The sequence below is a fragment of the Ochotona curzoniae genome, unplaced genomic scaffold (genome assembly GCF_017591425.1).
Source record: "Ochotona curzoniae isolate NIBS_2020 unplaced genomic scaffold, NIBS_Ocur_1.0 scaffold_3208, whole genome shotgun sequence".
Lineage (NCBI taxonomy): Eukaryota > Metazoa > Chordata > Mammalia > Lagomorpha > Ochotonidae > Ochotona > Ochotona curzoniae.
Genome location: NW_024467106.1, coordinates 59030385 through 59044650, shown reverse-complemented (window position 1 = coordinate 59044650; position 14266 = coordinate 59030385). Strand labels below are relative to the sequence as shown.

Here is a 14266-nt window from a genome sequence, read left to right as displayed (position 1 = left end):
TTTATTTTTGTTGGAAAGTCCCCAAGTGAGCGCAACAGCTGCAGCTGAGTCAGTCTAAAACCAGGAGCTCTTCCGGGTCTCCCACGTGAGTACAGGGTCCCAAGGCTTTAGGCCGTCCCTGACTGCTTTCCCAGGCTACAAGCAGGGAGCTGGATGGGAAGCAGGGATGCCAGGATTAGAACCGGCAACCATATGGGATCCCAGCGTGTGCAAAGCAAGGACTCCAACCACTATGTTATCTCGCTGGGCCCAGATTGATTTATTTTTATTGGAAAGGCAGATGTATAGAGTGAAGGAGATATATAAAGATCTTGTGTCCACTGGTGCACTTCCCAAGTGGCTGCATGGCTGGAGCTGAGCTGATCCACAGCCAGGAACTTCCTTCAGATCTTCCACACAGGTGCAGGGTCCCAAGGCTTTGGGCCATCGTTCACTGCTTTCCCAGGCCACAAGCAGGGAGTTGGATGGAAAGTAGAGCAGTCGATATGGAATCCCAGTGCGTTCAAAGCGAGAATTTAGCCACTGAGCCATCATCCTAGGCCCAGTTGCAAGTTATTGTCACTGATTGTCTCAGTTGACCCTCCAGCTAGATGTGGCAGAACAGAGGGTAGCTTTCAGGGCGCTGGATCCAAGAATGACCTAGGAGCCTAGCTGCAGTTTCTTGGGATCATTGTTGAGACATGTTTTGGGCCTGGGTGTGATGGATGCTGCTCACTGAGGAGGGTCCAGCCCACGGGCTGGTGCGGTAAGATACAGCCTGTCATGGACCCACCTGAACAGTGCCTGCTGGCGGCATATGAGCTCACCTGATCATGTTGATGGCTTTGCTTTTGTTTATTTGAAAGGCAGCGTTGGGTGTCTGTGGAGATCTTCCCCAAATGGCCATGATTCGGCCAGGTCAAAGCTGGGAGTCAGGAGCTCCCTCCTGTGGATGTTGGGGCCCAAGTAGTTGGGCCGTGTTCAGCTGCCTTCCCATGTGCATCCGCAAGGTGCTGGATTGGAAGTGAAACAGCTGGGATGCAAACCAACACCCCTAGGGGACATTGGCACTGCCGGCGGTTGGCTTGACCTGCTGTGCCAGCACATGCCCTGCTTCTGGGTTTCTGGTAAAGGAGCGACACTGCTTGTCTGTGTCTCTTCAACACATGCACTGTTTCTTGTTGTAGTTGAAGTCTGGAGAAAACACCTGGAAACGTACAATCAGTATGCCCTGGAACTGGAGCAAACACTGGAGGCTTCAACTGCTCACATGAGGAACCTGAAGTTGTAAGAGGGGATCTTTCCAGGCTGTCTCGAGTAAGGAGGCAGGAGGTCTGAAAAAGACGATGGGACTTTTCCTGCTTCTCAGTTGTTTACTGTTATATTCTGTATGATTGTTGAATGTGAGAATGAACTGGCTGGAGAGGGCCCGTAAAGCGGTGGCTTCCACCACTTTAAATCCCATGGTTGTTGGGATATGCTCGGGGGAGTCTCTTCTGGAAAGCTGGCACTACAGTTGTGGTGTTCTGAGCACACTGTGAATCTGGAAAACCCTGGAAACTGGTCTGTAGGGTGCCCTGGCAGCTGAGGATGTGCCTCTCTGTTTTAGCTAAACTGAGCCGAGTGAGTGAACGTGCAGCAGGCAGGCAGGGCTGGCAGCCCTCAGCCAGGAGAGCGGCGGGCTGGGCCCTTTCACGGGGCCCGAAGCTGGGGTGCACAGATTGAGCCCCAGAAGGAAAACTCGTTTTCTAACCTGTGACTTTTTGACATGAATTACTCCTTTTAGTCTTTATTTTTCAAAGAAACGATGTATATTGAAGTCCTAGATTTCAGTTTGATAATGTTCACATGTCCCTTTTCTAGAAGAACTTCTGAATGTCGTTTGTCTGCAGGACAGTTTACTTTCCTGTGTTCCTTGTAAGAAAGAGGCTTATTTATTTTGAATAAAGATGCTGCTTTCCCTTGTGACTGCTGATCACAGGCTCGTCTGTAGTCGTGGTCTCACCCGTTGTGTCTTCACCTCTTGTGGCGGTGAGGTGTGAGCACCGGGTCGGAGGCGGGGATTGCTGGAGAGCTGCCACAGGGACCTCCCACGGTCACATCCTAGCTTTGGTTCTTATCTCTGAGCCAGGGGCAGGAGCGCACTGTTACTGCTGTTTGTCTCTTTGGCTTTGAAAATGCTCTTAACTGCACTCACGCCTGCCAAACGTTGTACCCCAGGAATAAGGTGGTGATGCGGAGTGAGTGAGTGAGTAGGCAGTGGCAGGCTGAAGGCAGGGCTGGTGAGGTGACCATGGGTCCGTACATGAATAGCCACTTGCTGCGTTGTCCATGGAGCTTGAAGTGCCAGTGGGCCAGCTGTGTATGTGTTGAGCTGCTCCAGTGTGGACAGTGGTGATGGTTGGCTAGGCCAGGAACATGCGGTGTCCTGCAGGCAGCAGATGAGAGGTCTGTCCTGCCCCAGCCCCCTCCACTGCCCTACACTGAAAATAAGAAAACTGACCCCACCAACCCTGCGCCCCAGCATGCTGACACGGGGCTCATCGAAATACCTCAGATGTGTACTTGTCATTTGATTCTCTAGGAAGGCTTTGCAGCTCTGAAATCTTTTTTTAATGAGTTTTTGCTGAATTTTTAAACTGTTATTGTTAGCATTGTTGTCTTCGTTGTTGTGGTACCAAAGAAAGGAAACCCATCAGCCCCGTAGCCAGGGCGAGGCACGCGCTCCCCTCCCCGTGGGGACAGGGCCGTGTGACAGCACAGGGCTGGGCAGGCAGCGAGTCCCTCACTCAGCCGGCCTCCCGTAGCCAGTGTCTGTGCGTGTGCTGATCTTCTGTCCTCCATGTTCTTGAATGTTTATTTCAGTAAACCTCTACCCCTTGACACACACATACACACACCAGTAAGGGAGCTGAGAAAGCTCCAAAATTAATTTTTTGGGGAGGAGCAAAAAGACCTCTCAGTTCTCAGCAGCTGGAATTTTAGAATTTGGTATGTCAGCAGATTATTTAAAAATATTCTCTGCTGTTGAAAGCAGTCTGTTCCACACACCGTTCGTAACGGCCCCAGGTCTGTGGTGTTTGCTCTGCCACCCTAGCATCAGAGCAGCAGAAGGAATGTTGATTGGATATTGAACATCTCATCCAGCTTCCAGAGGTTTCCTGACTTACCCAGTTCTCACTGTCATTGTCCTGGTTTATGCCATCACTTCATTGGAGTGAAGGAGGCCACCACTGCAGGTGACTTTGGCCTTGAACTATGTGAATGCACAGTTCTTTTTCAGCAGTAGAAGGAACAAAAAATTCACCACTACATTTCTTATGGGACATTTCCTGTAACAGGAAGAGAGAGTGAGTGTGTGTGTGCGCGCGCGTGTGCACACGCATGCTGGGCATGAAGTGTTGTACGGAATCCAGACTTCAGAGGAGGATGCAGAAGGCAGCACTGAGGAAACGCGTTCACTGCTTACAGCAGCTCATGGAGAGTTGGCTAGGGTCAAAGCCACACTGCCAGCAAGAGCCACAGACAACTACATGGTGTGAGTATGAGATGGCTCTGTGACCAGTGTGCACCAACAAGGTGGGCAAGCAGGCACTGGGGAAGGGGCTGGGGTGGGGGCACAGGCGAGCAGGGCGTTACCAGCCTGAACCCAGCTGGCTGTCTCCAGGCTCCTCGTTCGGGGAGCGGGGATCTGTAAAAACTGGCCCGAAAGTGGGTACAGCTTTCCCAAAGTGCTAGCCAGTCTCTGCTCAGCTCCAGCCAGAAGGGGCGTGAGCAGGCTGGCCAGGCAGCACAGGAGGGCTGTGTGGAAACTCATCCCCAGAGCAGAGCCGGGACTCCAGGCAGTGCAGCCCCAGGACGCCAGGGCTTGCTCACACAGTGACACTTCTTCAAGGTAGACAGCTTTATTCATTAGAGACTCAAAAAGCGGAATAACAGAGCACTCATCTCTCACAGCACTATCAAGAAAATGTAGTACGGCACCAGGAGGTTTGCATAATTGGCCTGTTTGGCTTTTCACTAAGCTTGGGTCCTGTTGCTGAACGTCCATGGGCATGACCCTCAGCCTAGTGTGCCGAGGTCTGTGAAGAACACCACGAAGGAGGGGCCCCTCCCGGCACGGGAAGAGGGAGGGACCTCATCGGCGCTCTGGGTTAAGGCAAAGTTTTCTCTTGGAGTCTGACCTTCACGTGTCCTGGAAGTGGACCTTAGAGTAAAAGTGGCTGGATGTGATGTGGCAGCGATGGAGCAGGCCTGCCCGCACGCCTGTGAATGTGGTGGTGCTATGCTGGATGAAATCCTTGGGCTGGTCAGGAGTGGCCTGGGAGGAGCCTTCACTGGCAGTGCTGTGGTGGCCTGCTCACCATCCTGGCAGCCTCAGTTCCAGATGGCACCGCTGGGGCACTCAGGCCTAAGAGCCTCTCCGTCGCGATCCACTTCTGGAGGAGCCAGTCCAGCAGGGCCCCCTGGTGGCCACATTGAGAACAGGCTGGGGCAAGACAGCTCACTGCTGGGATGGGTGTCAGGAGCTGCTCCCAGGGGCTAGAGCGTGTCCTTGCTGCAGCTTTCCTGCAAAGACAAGCAGGCTTTGATTTCCTGGCCAAGCAGAAGGGCCTCTCCTCCCGCAGATCCTCTCCGATATAGTGGTGAAGTCCTGGGGTCTCCGGTAGAGAACTCCCCACTGCCAAGGCAAGGGAGCCTTGCTTCTTAAAGCCTTTTTGCTAAGACAAAGTGAGGAGTGGAGCAAGTGGGAATGATGTAAGCCATCCTAGGCCAACTGTCCCGCACCTCTGAGGGACGAAGGCCTGCTAGGAGCCTGCATTGGGAGCAATGGAGGGTCCTTGGGGCAGTTGTGGAGCCCACAACCAGTGCTTTTAAGGCCCTTGGGCTTCGGCTTCTACAAACCTCTCACCTGCAGCAGCTCATCCCAGGGTGAATATAGTTTGGCCCTCTGGTGGCCAAGAAGGCAGCACTAACGATTTGGAGCCCAGAGCTCTGACGGCTTCCACCTGCAGCCACAGTGCTGGTCTTGTAACCTTGGCTGAGCTCAGAAAATTCTCTGTTCCCCAGCAGCACCCAGCTGAGCCATTTGTGAGCCCTACCTCTGCAAGGCAGGAACAGGCTTTTCAATATTTTATCATTTTATATAATGTATTATGTTCTCTAGAAATATGGAAAGACCCCTTCTAGGGCCAGGGAGACCACAGGCAGCCATCCTCACATCCTACAGTCTTTCAGGAGCAGACTGGTGCCCCTTATCTCCAGCCTCCAGAACTGGGGCTGCAGTTCTCAGTCAGCTCTGCTGCTGAGAGGGAGCCAGGCAGTCACGTACATACCCACGCCTTCCTCCAGCCCTGCATCAGCCGGTCATGCTCCCCAACCACCGTCTTCCAGGCAGCAAGCTCTCTGCTCCACTTCTCCTGCTGGGCCGCCTCTGAAAGACAGTGCACAGCTCCACAGGCGTGTGCAGCACCCCGATGCTCACTGCCCAGCAAGGCCACACAAGGTGGGTGAGTTTCCATCCAGATCTCCCCAGGGGCTGACAACCATTGGGGGGGGGGCACCTCGCTGTGCCCAATCTTGAGTGGGTTCTCATCACCTCACCTGTGGGTACCCTGCCCGCTCCCTAAGGCATCTCACTTGCACTTCTTGTTCCTGCCTGGCAGGGAGTGTTGCAGACACCTGAGGCATTGGTTCTGGAACTCCTCATTTCAGGTGGGCCTGGGAACTGAGGCACAGAAGCTGTCTCCCATCGAGGCCTTGGTGACACCTCAGGAAACAGCATGACCCTGGATTCTGAGGACTTTCTGTCCTTTGCAATTGTTCTTTGTAAACGTAAGGATGATGCAGAGCTCTGACTTTCATGTGCCAAAAACACGAGTCCTTCAGACTTGCAGAACAGTACTCAGCAGGGGCCCTAGTGGCCAGGCCAGAACAACAGCACAGGAAGCATGAGCCCTTCAGAAAGGGAGACCGGACATGAACATCTGATCAATAGCAGTGATGGGGGCCCCATGGCAGTCAGTCATGCTTCCTGAACATCCTGCTGGGGCACTGCCTGTACCATCACAACATGGGTGAGCAAAGGGGATGAGAAACAGTGGTCTCAACTGTGACTGTCTTGCTCCCGCCTCTTCATAGGGCGGTGTGCTGTGACGTTGCCAGGGTTCAAAGTCAAGCACTACCCCCCACTGGCTGGCAAGCGTCTTTGATTCTTATATCAGTACTGGGCAACAGCAGCATCCCACTTTGAAAGCTGAGTGCTTAGATGGGGTCAGGCTCCACACTGCCTGGTGCCTGGGTTCTTCCAGCAGACTACAGAACCATCTGCCAGGTTTTATCAACAGCACTACCCACCCCACTCCTGAGTAGGGTCACAATGAGCAAGTTCCATGAGCATGGTCAGATCCCATCCTAGTGCAACCCAGGCAGCAGGAGGGCCAGGACATGATTAGAAGTGGGAAGAGCTGGGGTGATGGCAGGAGCCAACATCTGCCAGAGTCTTTTGTTCCCTCATGCTTCCACTAAAAGGACAGAAGAGAACACAGTGAAAACCCGGGGGTGACAGCAGATCCAGGATGGGGAGGGGTGTGAAGCTGGCAGAAGACATGGAGCAGAACCCCCAGTAAGGTCCAGAAGCTTCTGCTATGGAGAGAGGTGGGCTGGCAAGATGGGCATATACAAAAACCAGGAGCCACCATGCAGGGACAGCCCTTGCTGCGCTCTGCCAGTACTCCAAGGGGAGGCAGGTCTTCACTGAAAGCAGCCAGATTCATTGGGTGTTTCCGTGAAAGAACCACATACCCATGCCTGTTGACAGTTCAGGCTTCGTACCCTCCTGAGAGCCCAGCCTTAACCATGGCTGGAAATGCAGAATCCCAGGGTCTTAACACATTGGGATGGGAGCTCTGTATTCCAGCAGAGACTCTAGCTGGGTGGCTTCTGATCCCCTCTTCCCAGGACACCTGGTGCAGAGCTGCAGCAGGACTGGGCCTGGGCATTCCTCGTGGGCTCCCAGAGGACACTAATGCTGCCAGGTGGGTTTCTGTGCCCCTCCATCAACTGCAAACCCTTCAATGAAGGAACTTGAGACACCTGAGGGAAAGTCTGGCAGGGAAAGAGGCAGAAAAGATAGCCTGGGGAGAGCTGCCTTGCAGAAGTGTGCCAGCATTCAGAGTAAAGGAGAGGTGCAGATCCGAGACAACAGTGCAGTAAAAAGCTCTGACAGACTCAGTAACTATTAGGGTTTGGATGGATAAGTGTTGATAAAACACTTGGTCCAGAATCCAAGGACCAGGACTCCTACATTGTAGAGATCTAAAGCATCCAGAACGTAGGCAATGCTCAGAAAAACCACATGACAAGATGACTAGGCCCATATGAGACTCAGCCAGAGCAAAGTATAAAAAGACAAACGGCACCTCAGCATCCTCCCATCTGCCCTGTCTGAGGTGTGCTGAGATCAGCTCACACAACAGAGAGCAGAGTCAGGAAGGCAACACTTTAAGCAACAGGACACCTGGTCCAACATGAGCAGTCAGTCGTGGCCTGCAGCCTCAAGGTGCCTGGCCATCCTGGGCTGCCCATGGCAGCTACCGAAGGCTTGGGGGAAGCTGCTGACAGGCCTCATTTGCATCACTCACTCCTGCAATCTTAGCATTGAGTTTACCAAGAGCCAACCTGAGGGAAGCCAGCACAGGGAGGCGAGATGCAGGAGAGGAGATCACGGCAGGCACAGGGGCTTCGATGCGAACACCCAGTGGGAAGGGGAGCCAGCAGCCAGGGTGTGCAGCACGTGAGAGGTGTATGCAGTTCACACAGAATTGAAACCATTTTGCTGACAAGGCAGTTTTGAAATCCATGCTGAGTTTTGTTAATACACATTTTGCATGGACACATAGAAGTCCCTGCATATGCACGGTTATGTAGGTAGGTGTGGTTTGTGTGCTTGGAAAGCATTCAGGTCATCTGCCAACCACAGCATGAGGCACCTGTAGAGATGGGTGGAAGCAAATGTGGTCTCACAACGGGGCACGGGCATAGCTTACCGTGTCTAAGCACAGACACCCGCACTTTGGATGTCTGGTTCCCTGCAGAAGAGAGCGCAGAGCAGCGGTACTCGGAGGTTTCCCGGATGGCATCCCGCAGCCAGCTGAGTGTGTGGGCTCTGCCGTCAGGCAAGGTGTGCGTCTGCACTGGCACACACGTTTCCAGAGCACGCCCATTCTTCTCCCAGACGAAGTGGACATCAGCTGGACCTGTTGGGGACACAAACCATCTCTGCCTGTGAACCCTCGATTTCACCCAGGATGGGGTTACCATCCCTGCATGGTCTGTGGGAGACACATTGTGCACCCTGATGGCAGTGCTCAGGACAGAGGCTGCTGTGCAAGCACCACCTGCAGGCCTGTGTGGTTGGAGACGGCCCCCTAGGCTTTGCCTGACCCAGTGCCCCAGCAACTCTGCAGCAGCAAGAGGCCCAGAGCTCAGCCTTCAGTTGGAGTGGAGGGAAGACCTGGGGACTTCTGGGAGGTCTTAGCAGCAGCTGCAGAGGACTCGGGTCCTGCAGAGCCATGCTGAGCCTTGCAGCTCACAGGTAAGCAGGCCCAGAGCTGAGGGAAGGAGCCAGACATCAGGTCTACCCCAGACCTGTTTTAATTAGATTTTTAAAGACTGGGATCAACTATTTTGAATGCTTTTAGACAAGCTGTTGAACTCATCCAGGGTAAAACTTAGATCACTTGAACTGGTCCTAGGATAGCAAGCAGCCTTTGCATGGCTGTGTGCACCCTCACCCATGGAGGCCCACCTCTCCTAGGGCTTAATTGGTTAGCTATGCTTCAGATGAGGCCTGAGGCTAGAGGCTGGACCAACTCCGTGTTGCATCTCTGACCCTGCATTCATTCTAGGGCAGCCAGGGCAGGGTGTTGACACCCCACCCCAGAGAAACGAGCTTGCTCTGGGCCCTGGGCCCAGCTCTGGCAGTGACATTCTAGGTGAAGTTTGCAGGAGCCGTTGGCTGAGCTGAGAAAGGCTCTAGTTGCTCCCCCCTGCTGAAGCCAGCCAAAGCACTCCTCTGATCAGCTTACACGCTGGCTGCCCTTCAAGATTCAAAGAAAGGGCTGGTGGCTGGCTGAGTGCCACCAAGCTTCTGTCCTGTGGTGTGCAGACCCTGGAGCTCAGCTGCGACGACTGGGACTGTTGTCTTGCACTGTCCCTGCTGCTGCAGGCGTCCCCCTCTTCCAGACACATGCACCTGTTACCAGCCAGGTGTCTCAGCAGTGTGCATCAGCGGGATTCTCTCTGGACTCCAGCCCTGAGACCTGGCTCCCTGACAATCCCCTGCTCTGCCTGTGTGTCCACGTAACCCTCCGCTCCCCGGCAGGCCTGGAGGTGACCTGGACCAGTGCCAGCCTCAGCAGATCCCCACAGATGACCCCACCTGACCACAAGATGTCCCAAGAACCCATCTTTACAAACCTGACTCCCCCCTACCACCTGAGCTGTCACCCAACGGGATGATGAAACAAACCATGTCTTCACACATGGCAGCAGGGCCAAGAGCCACATCTGCCTACACTGAACTTCAAAAGGCTCCGCAGGAGGAACAAATTACAGAGCCTCAGGATTGAAAAAGTGCCTGCACAAGAAACAGCTGGCGCCGTCCTCTGGGTGTGTGAGTGTAAGCCGGCAGGGAAGAAGGGGGCAGCGGGGGGGAGGCCTCCAGATGAGGGTAAGATGGCTGGAGGACCCAGTTCCCTTCTCGGGAAAGGCAGTGACCAGAGAGCTCCCCATTTTTCTGTCATACAGGGGACTTAGAAGAGGAGGTTGCTGGTTTAACTTTACTTCTGCCAAGGATTTTTCCCACCCTGCAGACTTAACATCCTCCCGTCTTTTCTCTCTGCATCAATAATTGTCCCTGCCACAGAGGGCGCCAGAGCGCGCCTCCCAAGGGCTTGCCCCAGTGTAGGCCCGGTTCTTACATGACACTGGGAATGAGCTCTGAGGCCATGATGGGATGTACAGAGGGGACCCGGCAGCTCTGCCTCTGTCAGTGAGAAGCTGGGAACTGTCACAGGGGCTCCCCCTGGACCCTGTGAGGCTGTGCCTGCTACTGCCACCCACCGAGGAAATCTAATAGAGGAAGATTTAGTCACAGGAACACTAGATCAGATGGAAAACACATGCATGTGCATGTCTGGGTGTATTTCTGCATACACATACATTTTCGCATGCACACGTGTGCCTGGATACCACTTGTGTACACACAAGAGAGCAGGCCTGGAAACGGCCATGCCACTCGTGGCCGTCTTTGGGTTGCTAGATTTGGGGTTTACATACTTTTCATAGCTATGTCAACACCATAGTAAGTACCACTGCTTTCACAGTTAAAAAAAGCAAGTAAATAAAGCACGTGCCTTGTGAACCAAAGATGCTACCACAGTTCTGAAGGCAAATCCTGGAAGATACAGAACTGGCCTGCGTGGCCGCCCACCCTCATGGGCTTGTTTGCAGAATTGCTTGTTAGCTTGGTTGCTCTCTTGCATGTCCTTGCCACTCACAGGACCTTGAAGTGGGACTGTAGGTAATCCCATGTACAAACATGACACGTGTGCACACACACACTCCTCCCCACCAGTTGAGATGTCCACGCACTGGGCCTTACTTCTCCCTCTGTACTGCTTAACGCGCTTGCTGATGCTGGCAGTTAGTTCCCTAGCTGGTTCTCCTGAGAGGGGGCCCCCATGCAGTTATGAGCCACCTGTCTTTGAACAGATGATGGTATCAGCTATACAAAAGTCCAGCCCCCTGTGTCCTCTGCCAGGATCCCCTGAAGGGCTTCAGGACTGAACCCCGGGCACAGAAGATCCAGCAGGTCTCGGAGTCAATCCATCACGCCAAGTCCACTGGGAAAGGACCTTCAACTGTGTACCCGCCCCTGACCCAGAGCTCAGAACAGAATGGTCCTGTATATTGCAATGGCATTCTTAAGCTTCCCAGGTAAGAGATCCGTATCAGGTACTGTTAGACAAAAAAGACGGTCAAGGTGTACTTACGTTCCATCCACTCCTTTTAAAACTATCCAACTCATTCTGAATGCAGCAGAGATTAAAGAGAGGGAAAGTGAGAGTTAAAAGCAGTCAGCAGGGCCACCCACCATCTCTACACCCTCAGCAGGGTGCAGGTGCAAAGCAGCAAGTGTGCCCTGCGTGGGCTGTTCAGGCATGCAGGGCCCAACAGCTGGCTTCCTCCCATCTCCCAGCAGGGAGCCCTGTTACCACTGTGCACCCCAAACAGCCCTGTACAACCATCACAATTGGCAAAGCTCCTGGCTGGCAATTTCTTCCCCTGAATCAAAATTGGTTACCTCTGACCCTGAACATTTAGCTTCAGAAAACTGCAGGAGCTCATGAGGACCAGCCACTACCACCACCACCTGCAGACCAAAGAGGGTGGAGCTAAGCCCGGGCTCGGGACTCCTCTGGTCAGTATTTTTCGTGCTCTTGATACTGAACGTGTATTTCTTTCACTTGAAAGGCAGGAAGCAGCTGCACGATCCTCCTCCTCCCTGACACAGACCTCAGGCCCTGGGTCCAGAGACATGGCTGCCCAGGCCATCGTGCAAAGCACTTGCAGCCCAGCCCAGAGGGGCACCCAGGGTGGTGTGCAATGCCAGGACCTCCATCCCCAGCTCTATTCAAGACAGGAGGGACACACACTGTGACACACAGCCCTTTGGGAAGGGTCTGTGTCTCCTGGGTGCAGACTGAAAACCTCACAGCCACTCCTCAAGTGCCCAGGGAGACTGCTCCCAGGGTTTTGAGAGCTGAGAGTGCCCCTGCAGTAGGTGGCATGTTGGTGATGGATGACTCGTCATAGGCCAGGAAAATACAATGGCTTGCTTTGTGCTGGTTGGGTCAGCCCACTGCAGTCCTCCAGTGCTGGGACACTTGACGGATGTTGCCCCTTCAGGCCAGGCATGGGCACTCTTAGCTCCTTCAAGTCCACTGTGCTGATTTCCAAGGACCCAGGTATAGCAAACAAAGTATTTCCCGTGTGGAGGGCCTGGAAGAAGGGCAGTTGCTGGTGCCACTCACCTGCCCCTCCTATCATGAAGCTTAGGGCGGTGTGCACCCCAGCTGCCCACTTGGGAGTGAAGCCACTCACCTGGGATGTGTTAGCTCATCATCTTGGAGGGATGTCCTACCTTCCTTTCCCAGGACCAGCTAGCCCCTGCCCTAGACAGTGCCCGGTCCATGTCCAGCACATGAAGAGACTTGCCCACCCAGGAATACCAGCCTCTACCTGCGAGCCCCAGAGCATCATGCTGCCTGTCCCCATGCCCTGTGCCACTCCACTGAGCCCTGCCTCAGTCCCTGCAGCAGCAGCTCTCCTGCATATACCACAGGGCTTTCCCCAGGGGAGGGGACACCACCTGGGACACCTCCTAACCCCTGGCACAGCAAAGCCATCTCGAGGTGACACAGAGTCCTGGGTGGGAGCAGGGTGGGCCTGGCCACTCGGTCCCCAGCAAAGTTGTGGGTGTCAGGAGGTGCCGGAAATGAAGGTTCTACTTAGCTCTTTTCTTTAGGTCTCAGAATCTAAAAACACACACCAGGCCTTTCATCAGAGAGCCCCCAAACCACAACAGACAAAGACTACAAAAACAGCTGTTTCTCCCAGAGAAAAAAAAATTGGAAACCCAGGCTACCCTGGCAGAGAGCCACCCAGGAGGGAGCTGCAGGCTTGGGCTCTACCCTGGCCACTCACTTCCCACCGGGGACAGAACTCGGGTCTTCCCATTCAGACCGCTCTGGACTTACTGCAGGCCTAACCATGAGACCCCTGGGGATCCCCAGGCCACCCATTCCTCCGAGCTGCTCCTCCAGACCGTGACCTCTCTGGAGTGGAAGAGGGACAGGTGTTTCCCCAGAGGGAGAATAACACACTGGAGAGGTGGCAGCAGATGGGAGGGCCCGGGGAAGGGCCGGGGACCTCAGTTCCCACCTGTTCAGCTCTTTCTGTGCCTGCAAAGGGCTCCGTTGACACTGCAGGACACAGGCCCACAGGATTTTGCAGGGGTTTCCACCTGCCTGCCTGCCCACGGCCAATTACCCAGTGAGGAATGACCTGCAGGTGCCTGAGTAGTCTCAGGTGGCTTGGGACTGACCTGGATGACAGGACATAGCACAAGGGTAGAGCCCCTGGAGCCAGCCTGCCCAGGTCTATGGCCACAGCACCCGATCCCAGGGCAACTTCTGCCACCAAGCTGCAGGCTGTGCAAGACAGCGTCCACCAGCCAGCAGGAAGTTCGTGGAGCTCATCCAACAAGAAGCAGGGCAACTGAAATCTCTCACTAGCTTCTGATGGTTGAAAATGGGCAGAGGCAAAGCCTGCAGGTCCGATGCTCCCATGAGGGAGACCAGGGCAGTGGCCCAAAGCCTGGGTCACCACGGACCGCTGAGTTTGGCTGACCAGCATCGCATGTGACAACTGCCCTGTTCAGAGACAGCCTGCAGTGGGAGTAAGGAGGGCACCCGACTTGACTCCTCCCTGCTCCATGCAACTGGAAACAAGCCAGTCACAACCACTCCCCACCCTCCAACTCTGCCTTACCCAGAAATAAACAAATCTTTACAAATGAAAGGGAAGACATGCCAAATACCACAGGCTCCAGGGTCAAGCCTGGCCTAGCAATGGTTTTTATATAAAATTATAACAGCACAGGCCCAGCAAGTGTAGCCTAGTGGTTGAAGTCCTCACCTTGCATGCACCAGGATCCCATGTGGGTACCAGTTTGTATCCTAGATGCTCCACTTCCAACCTAGCTCCCTACTTGTAGCCTGGGAAAACAGCAGAGGACAGTCCAAAGCCTTAGAATCCTGCATCCACATGGGAGACCTGGAAGAAGCTTCTGGCTTCTGGATTTGAATTGGCTCAGCTCCGGAAGCTGAGGCCACTTGGGGCATGAACTAGCAGATGGAAGATCTTTCTGTTTTTCCTTCTCTCTGTAAATCTGACTTTCCAATAAAAATAAATAATTATTTTAAAAAAAATTTATCAGCACACCCTGCCCACATGTTATGTGTCATCTGTGGCCACTTTGACAGAACAGCAAAGCCAGGTGGCTAGAGCTGAGACGGTATGACCCATGGAACCTGAACCAGTTAACTGGCCCTTCATGGTCAGGGCCAGCTGGCTCCTGCTGTGCGCCAGCAACAGCTTTATGTTGTTTGTTGGGACCCAGCAAAGCATAATGAAAGCACAAGGTGGTCTTGACCCGGTA

At 54.0% G+C, this 14266-nt stretch overlaps 2 protein-coding genes across 6 annotated transcripts in view; one reads left to right on the top strand and one right to left on the bottom strand.

The window, feature by feature from the left end:
• The window catches only part of SECISBP2 (SECIS binding protein 2), a 31224-nt gene extending 29277 nt beyond the window's left edge, over positions 1-1947 (top strand). For all 5 annotated transcript variants that reach the window (XM_040963784.1, XM_040963783.1, XM_040963782.1 and 2 more), the window contains one exon: positions 1167-1947. In XM_040963784.1, coding sequence (XP_040819718.1) covers positions 1167-1270 — 104 coding nt within the window. In that variant the 3' untranslated portion in view covers positions 1271-1947. The remainder of the gene's footprint in view (positions 1-1166) is intronic.
• A 559-nt stretch (positions 1948-2506) lies between these two features.
• The window catches only part of SEMA4D (semaphorin 4D), a 109256-nt gene continuing 97496 nt past the window's right edge, over positions 2507-14266 (bottom strand). Inside the window, exon 18 of the mRNA XM_040963778.1 lies at positions 2507-2518. The gene's annotated coding sequence lies outside the window, so the exon portion shown is untranslated. The remainder of the gene's footprint in view (positions 2519-14266) is intronic.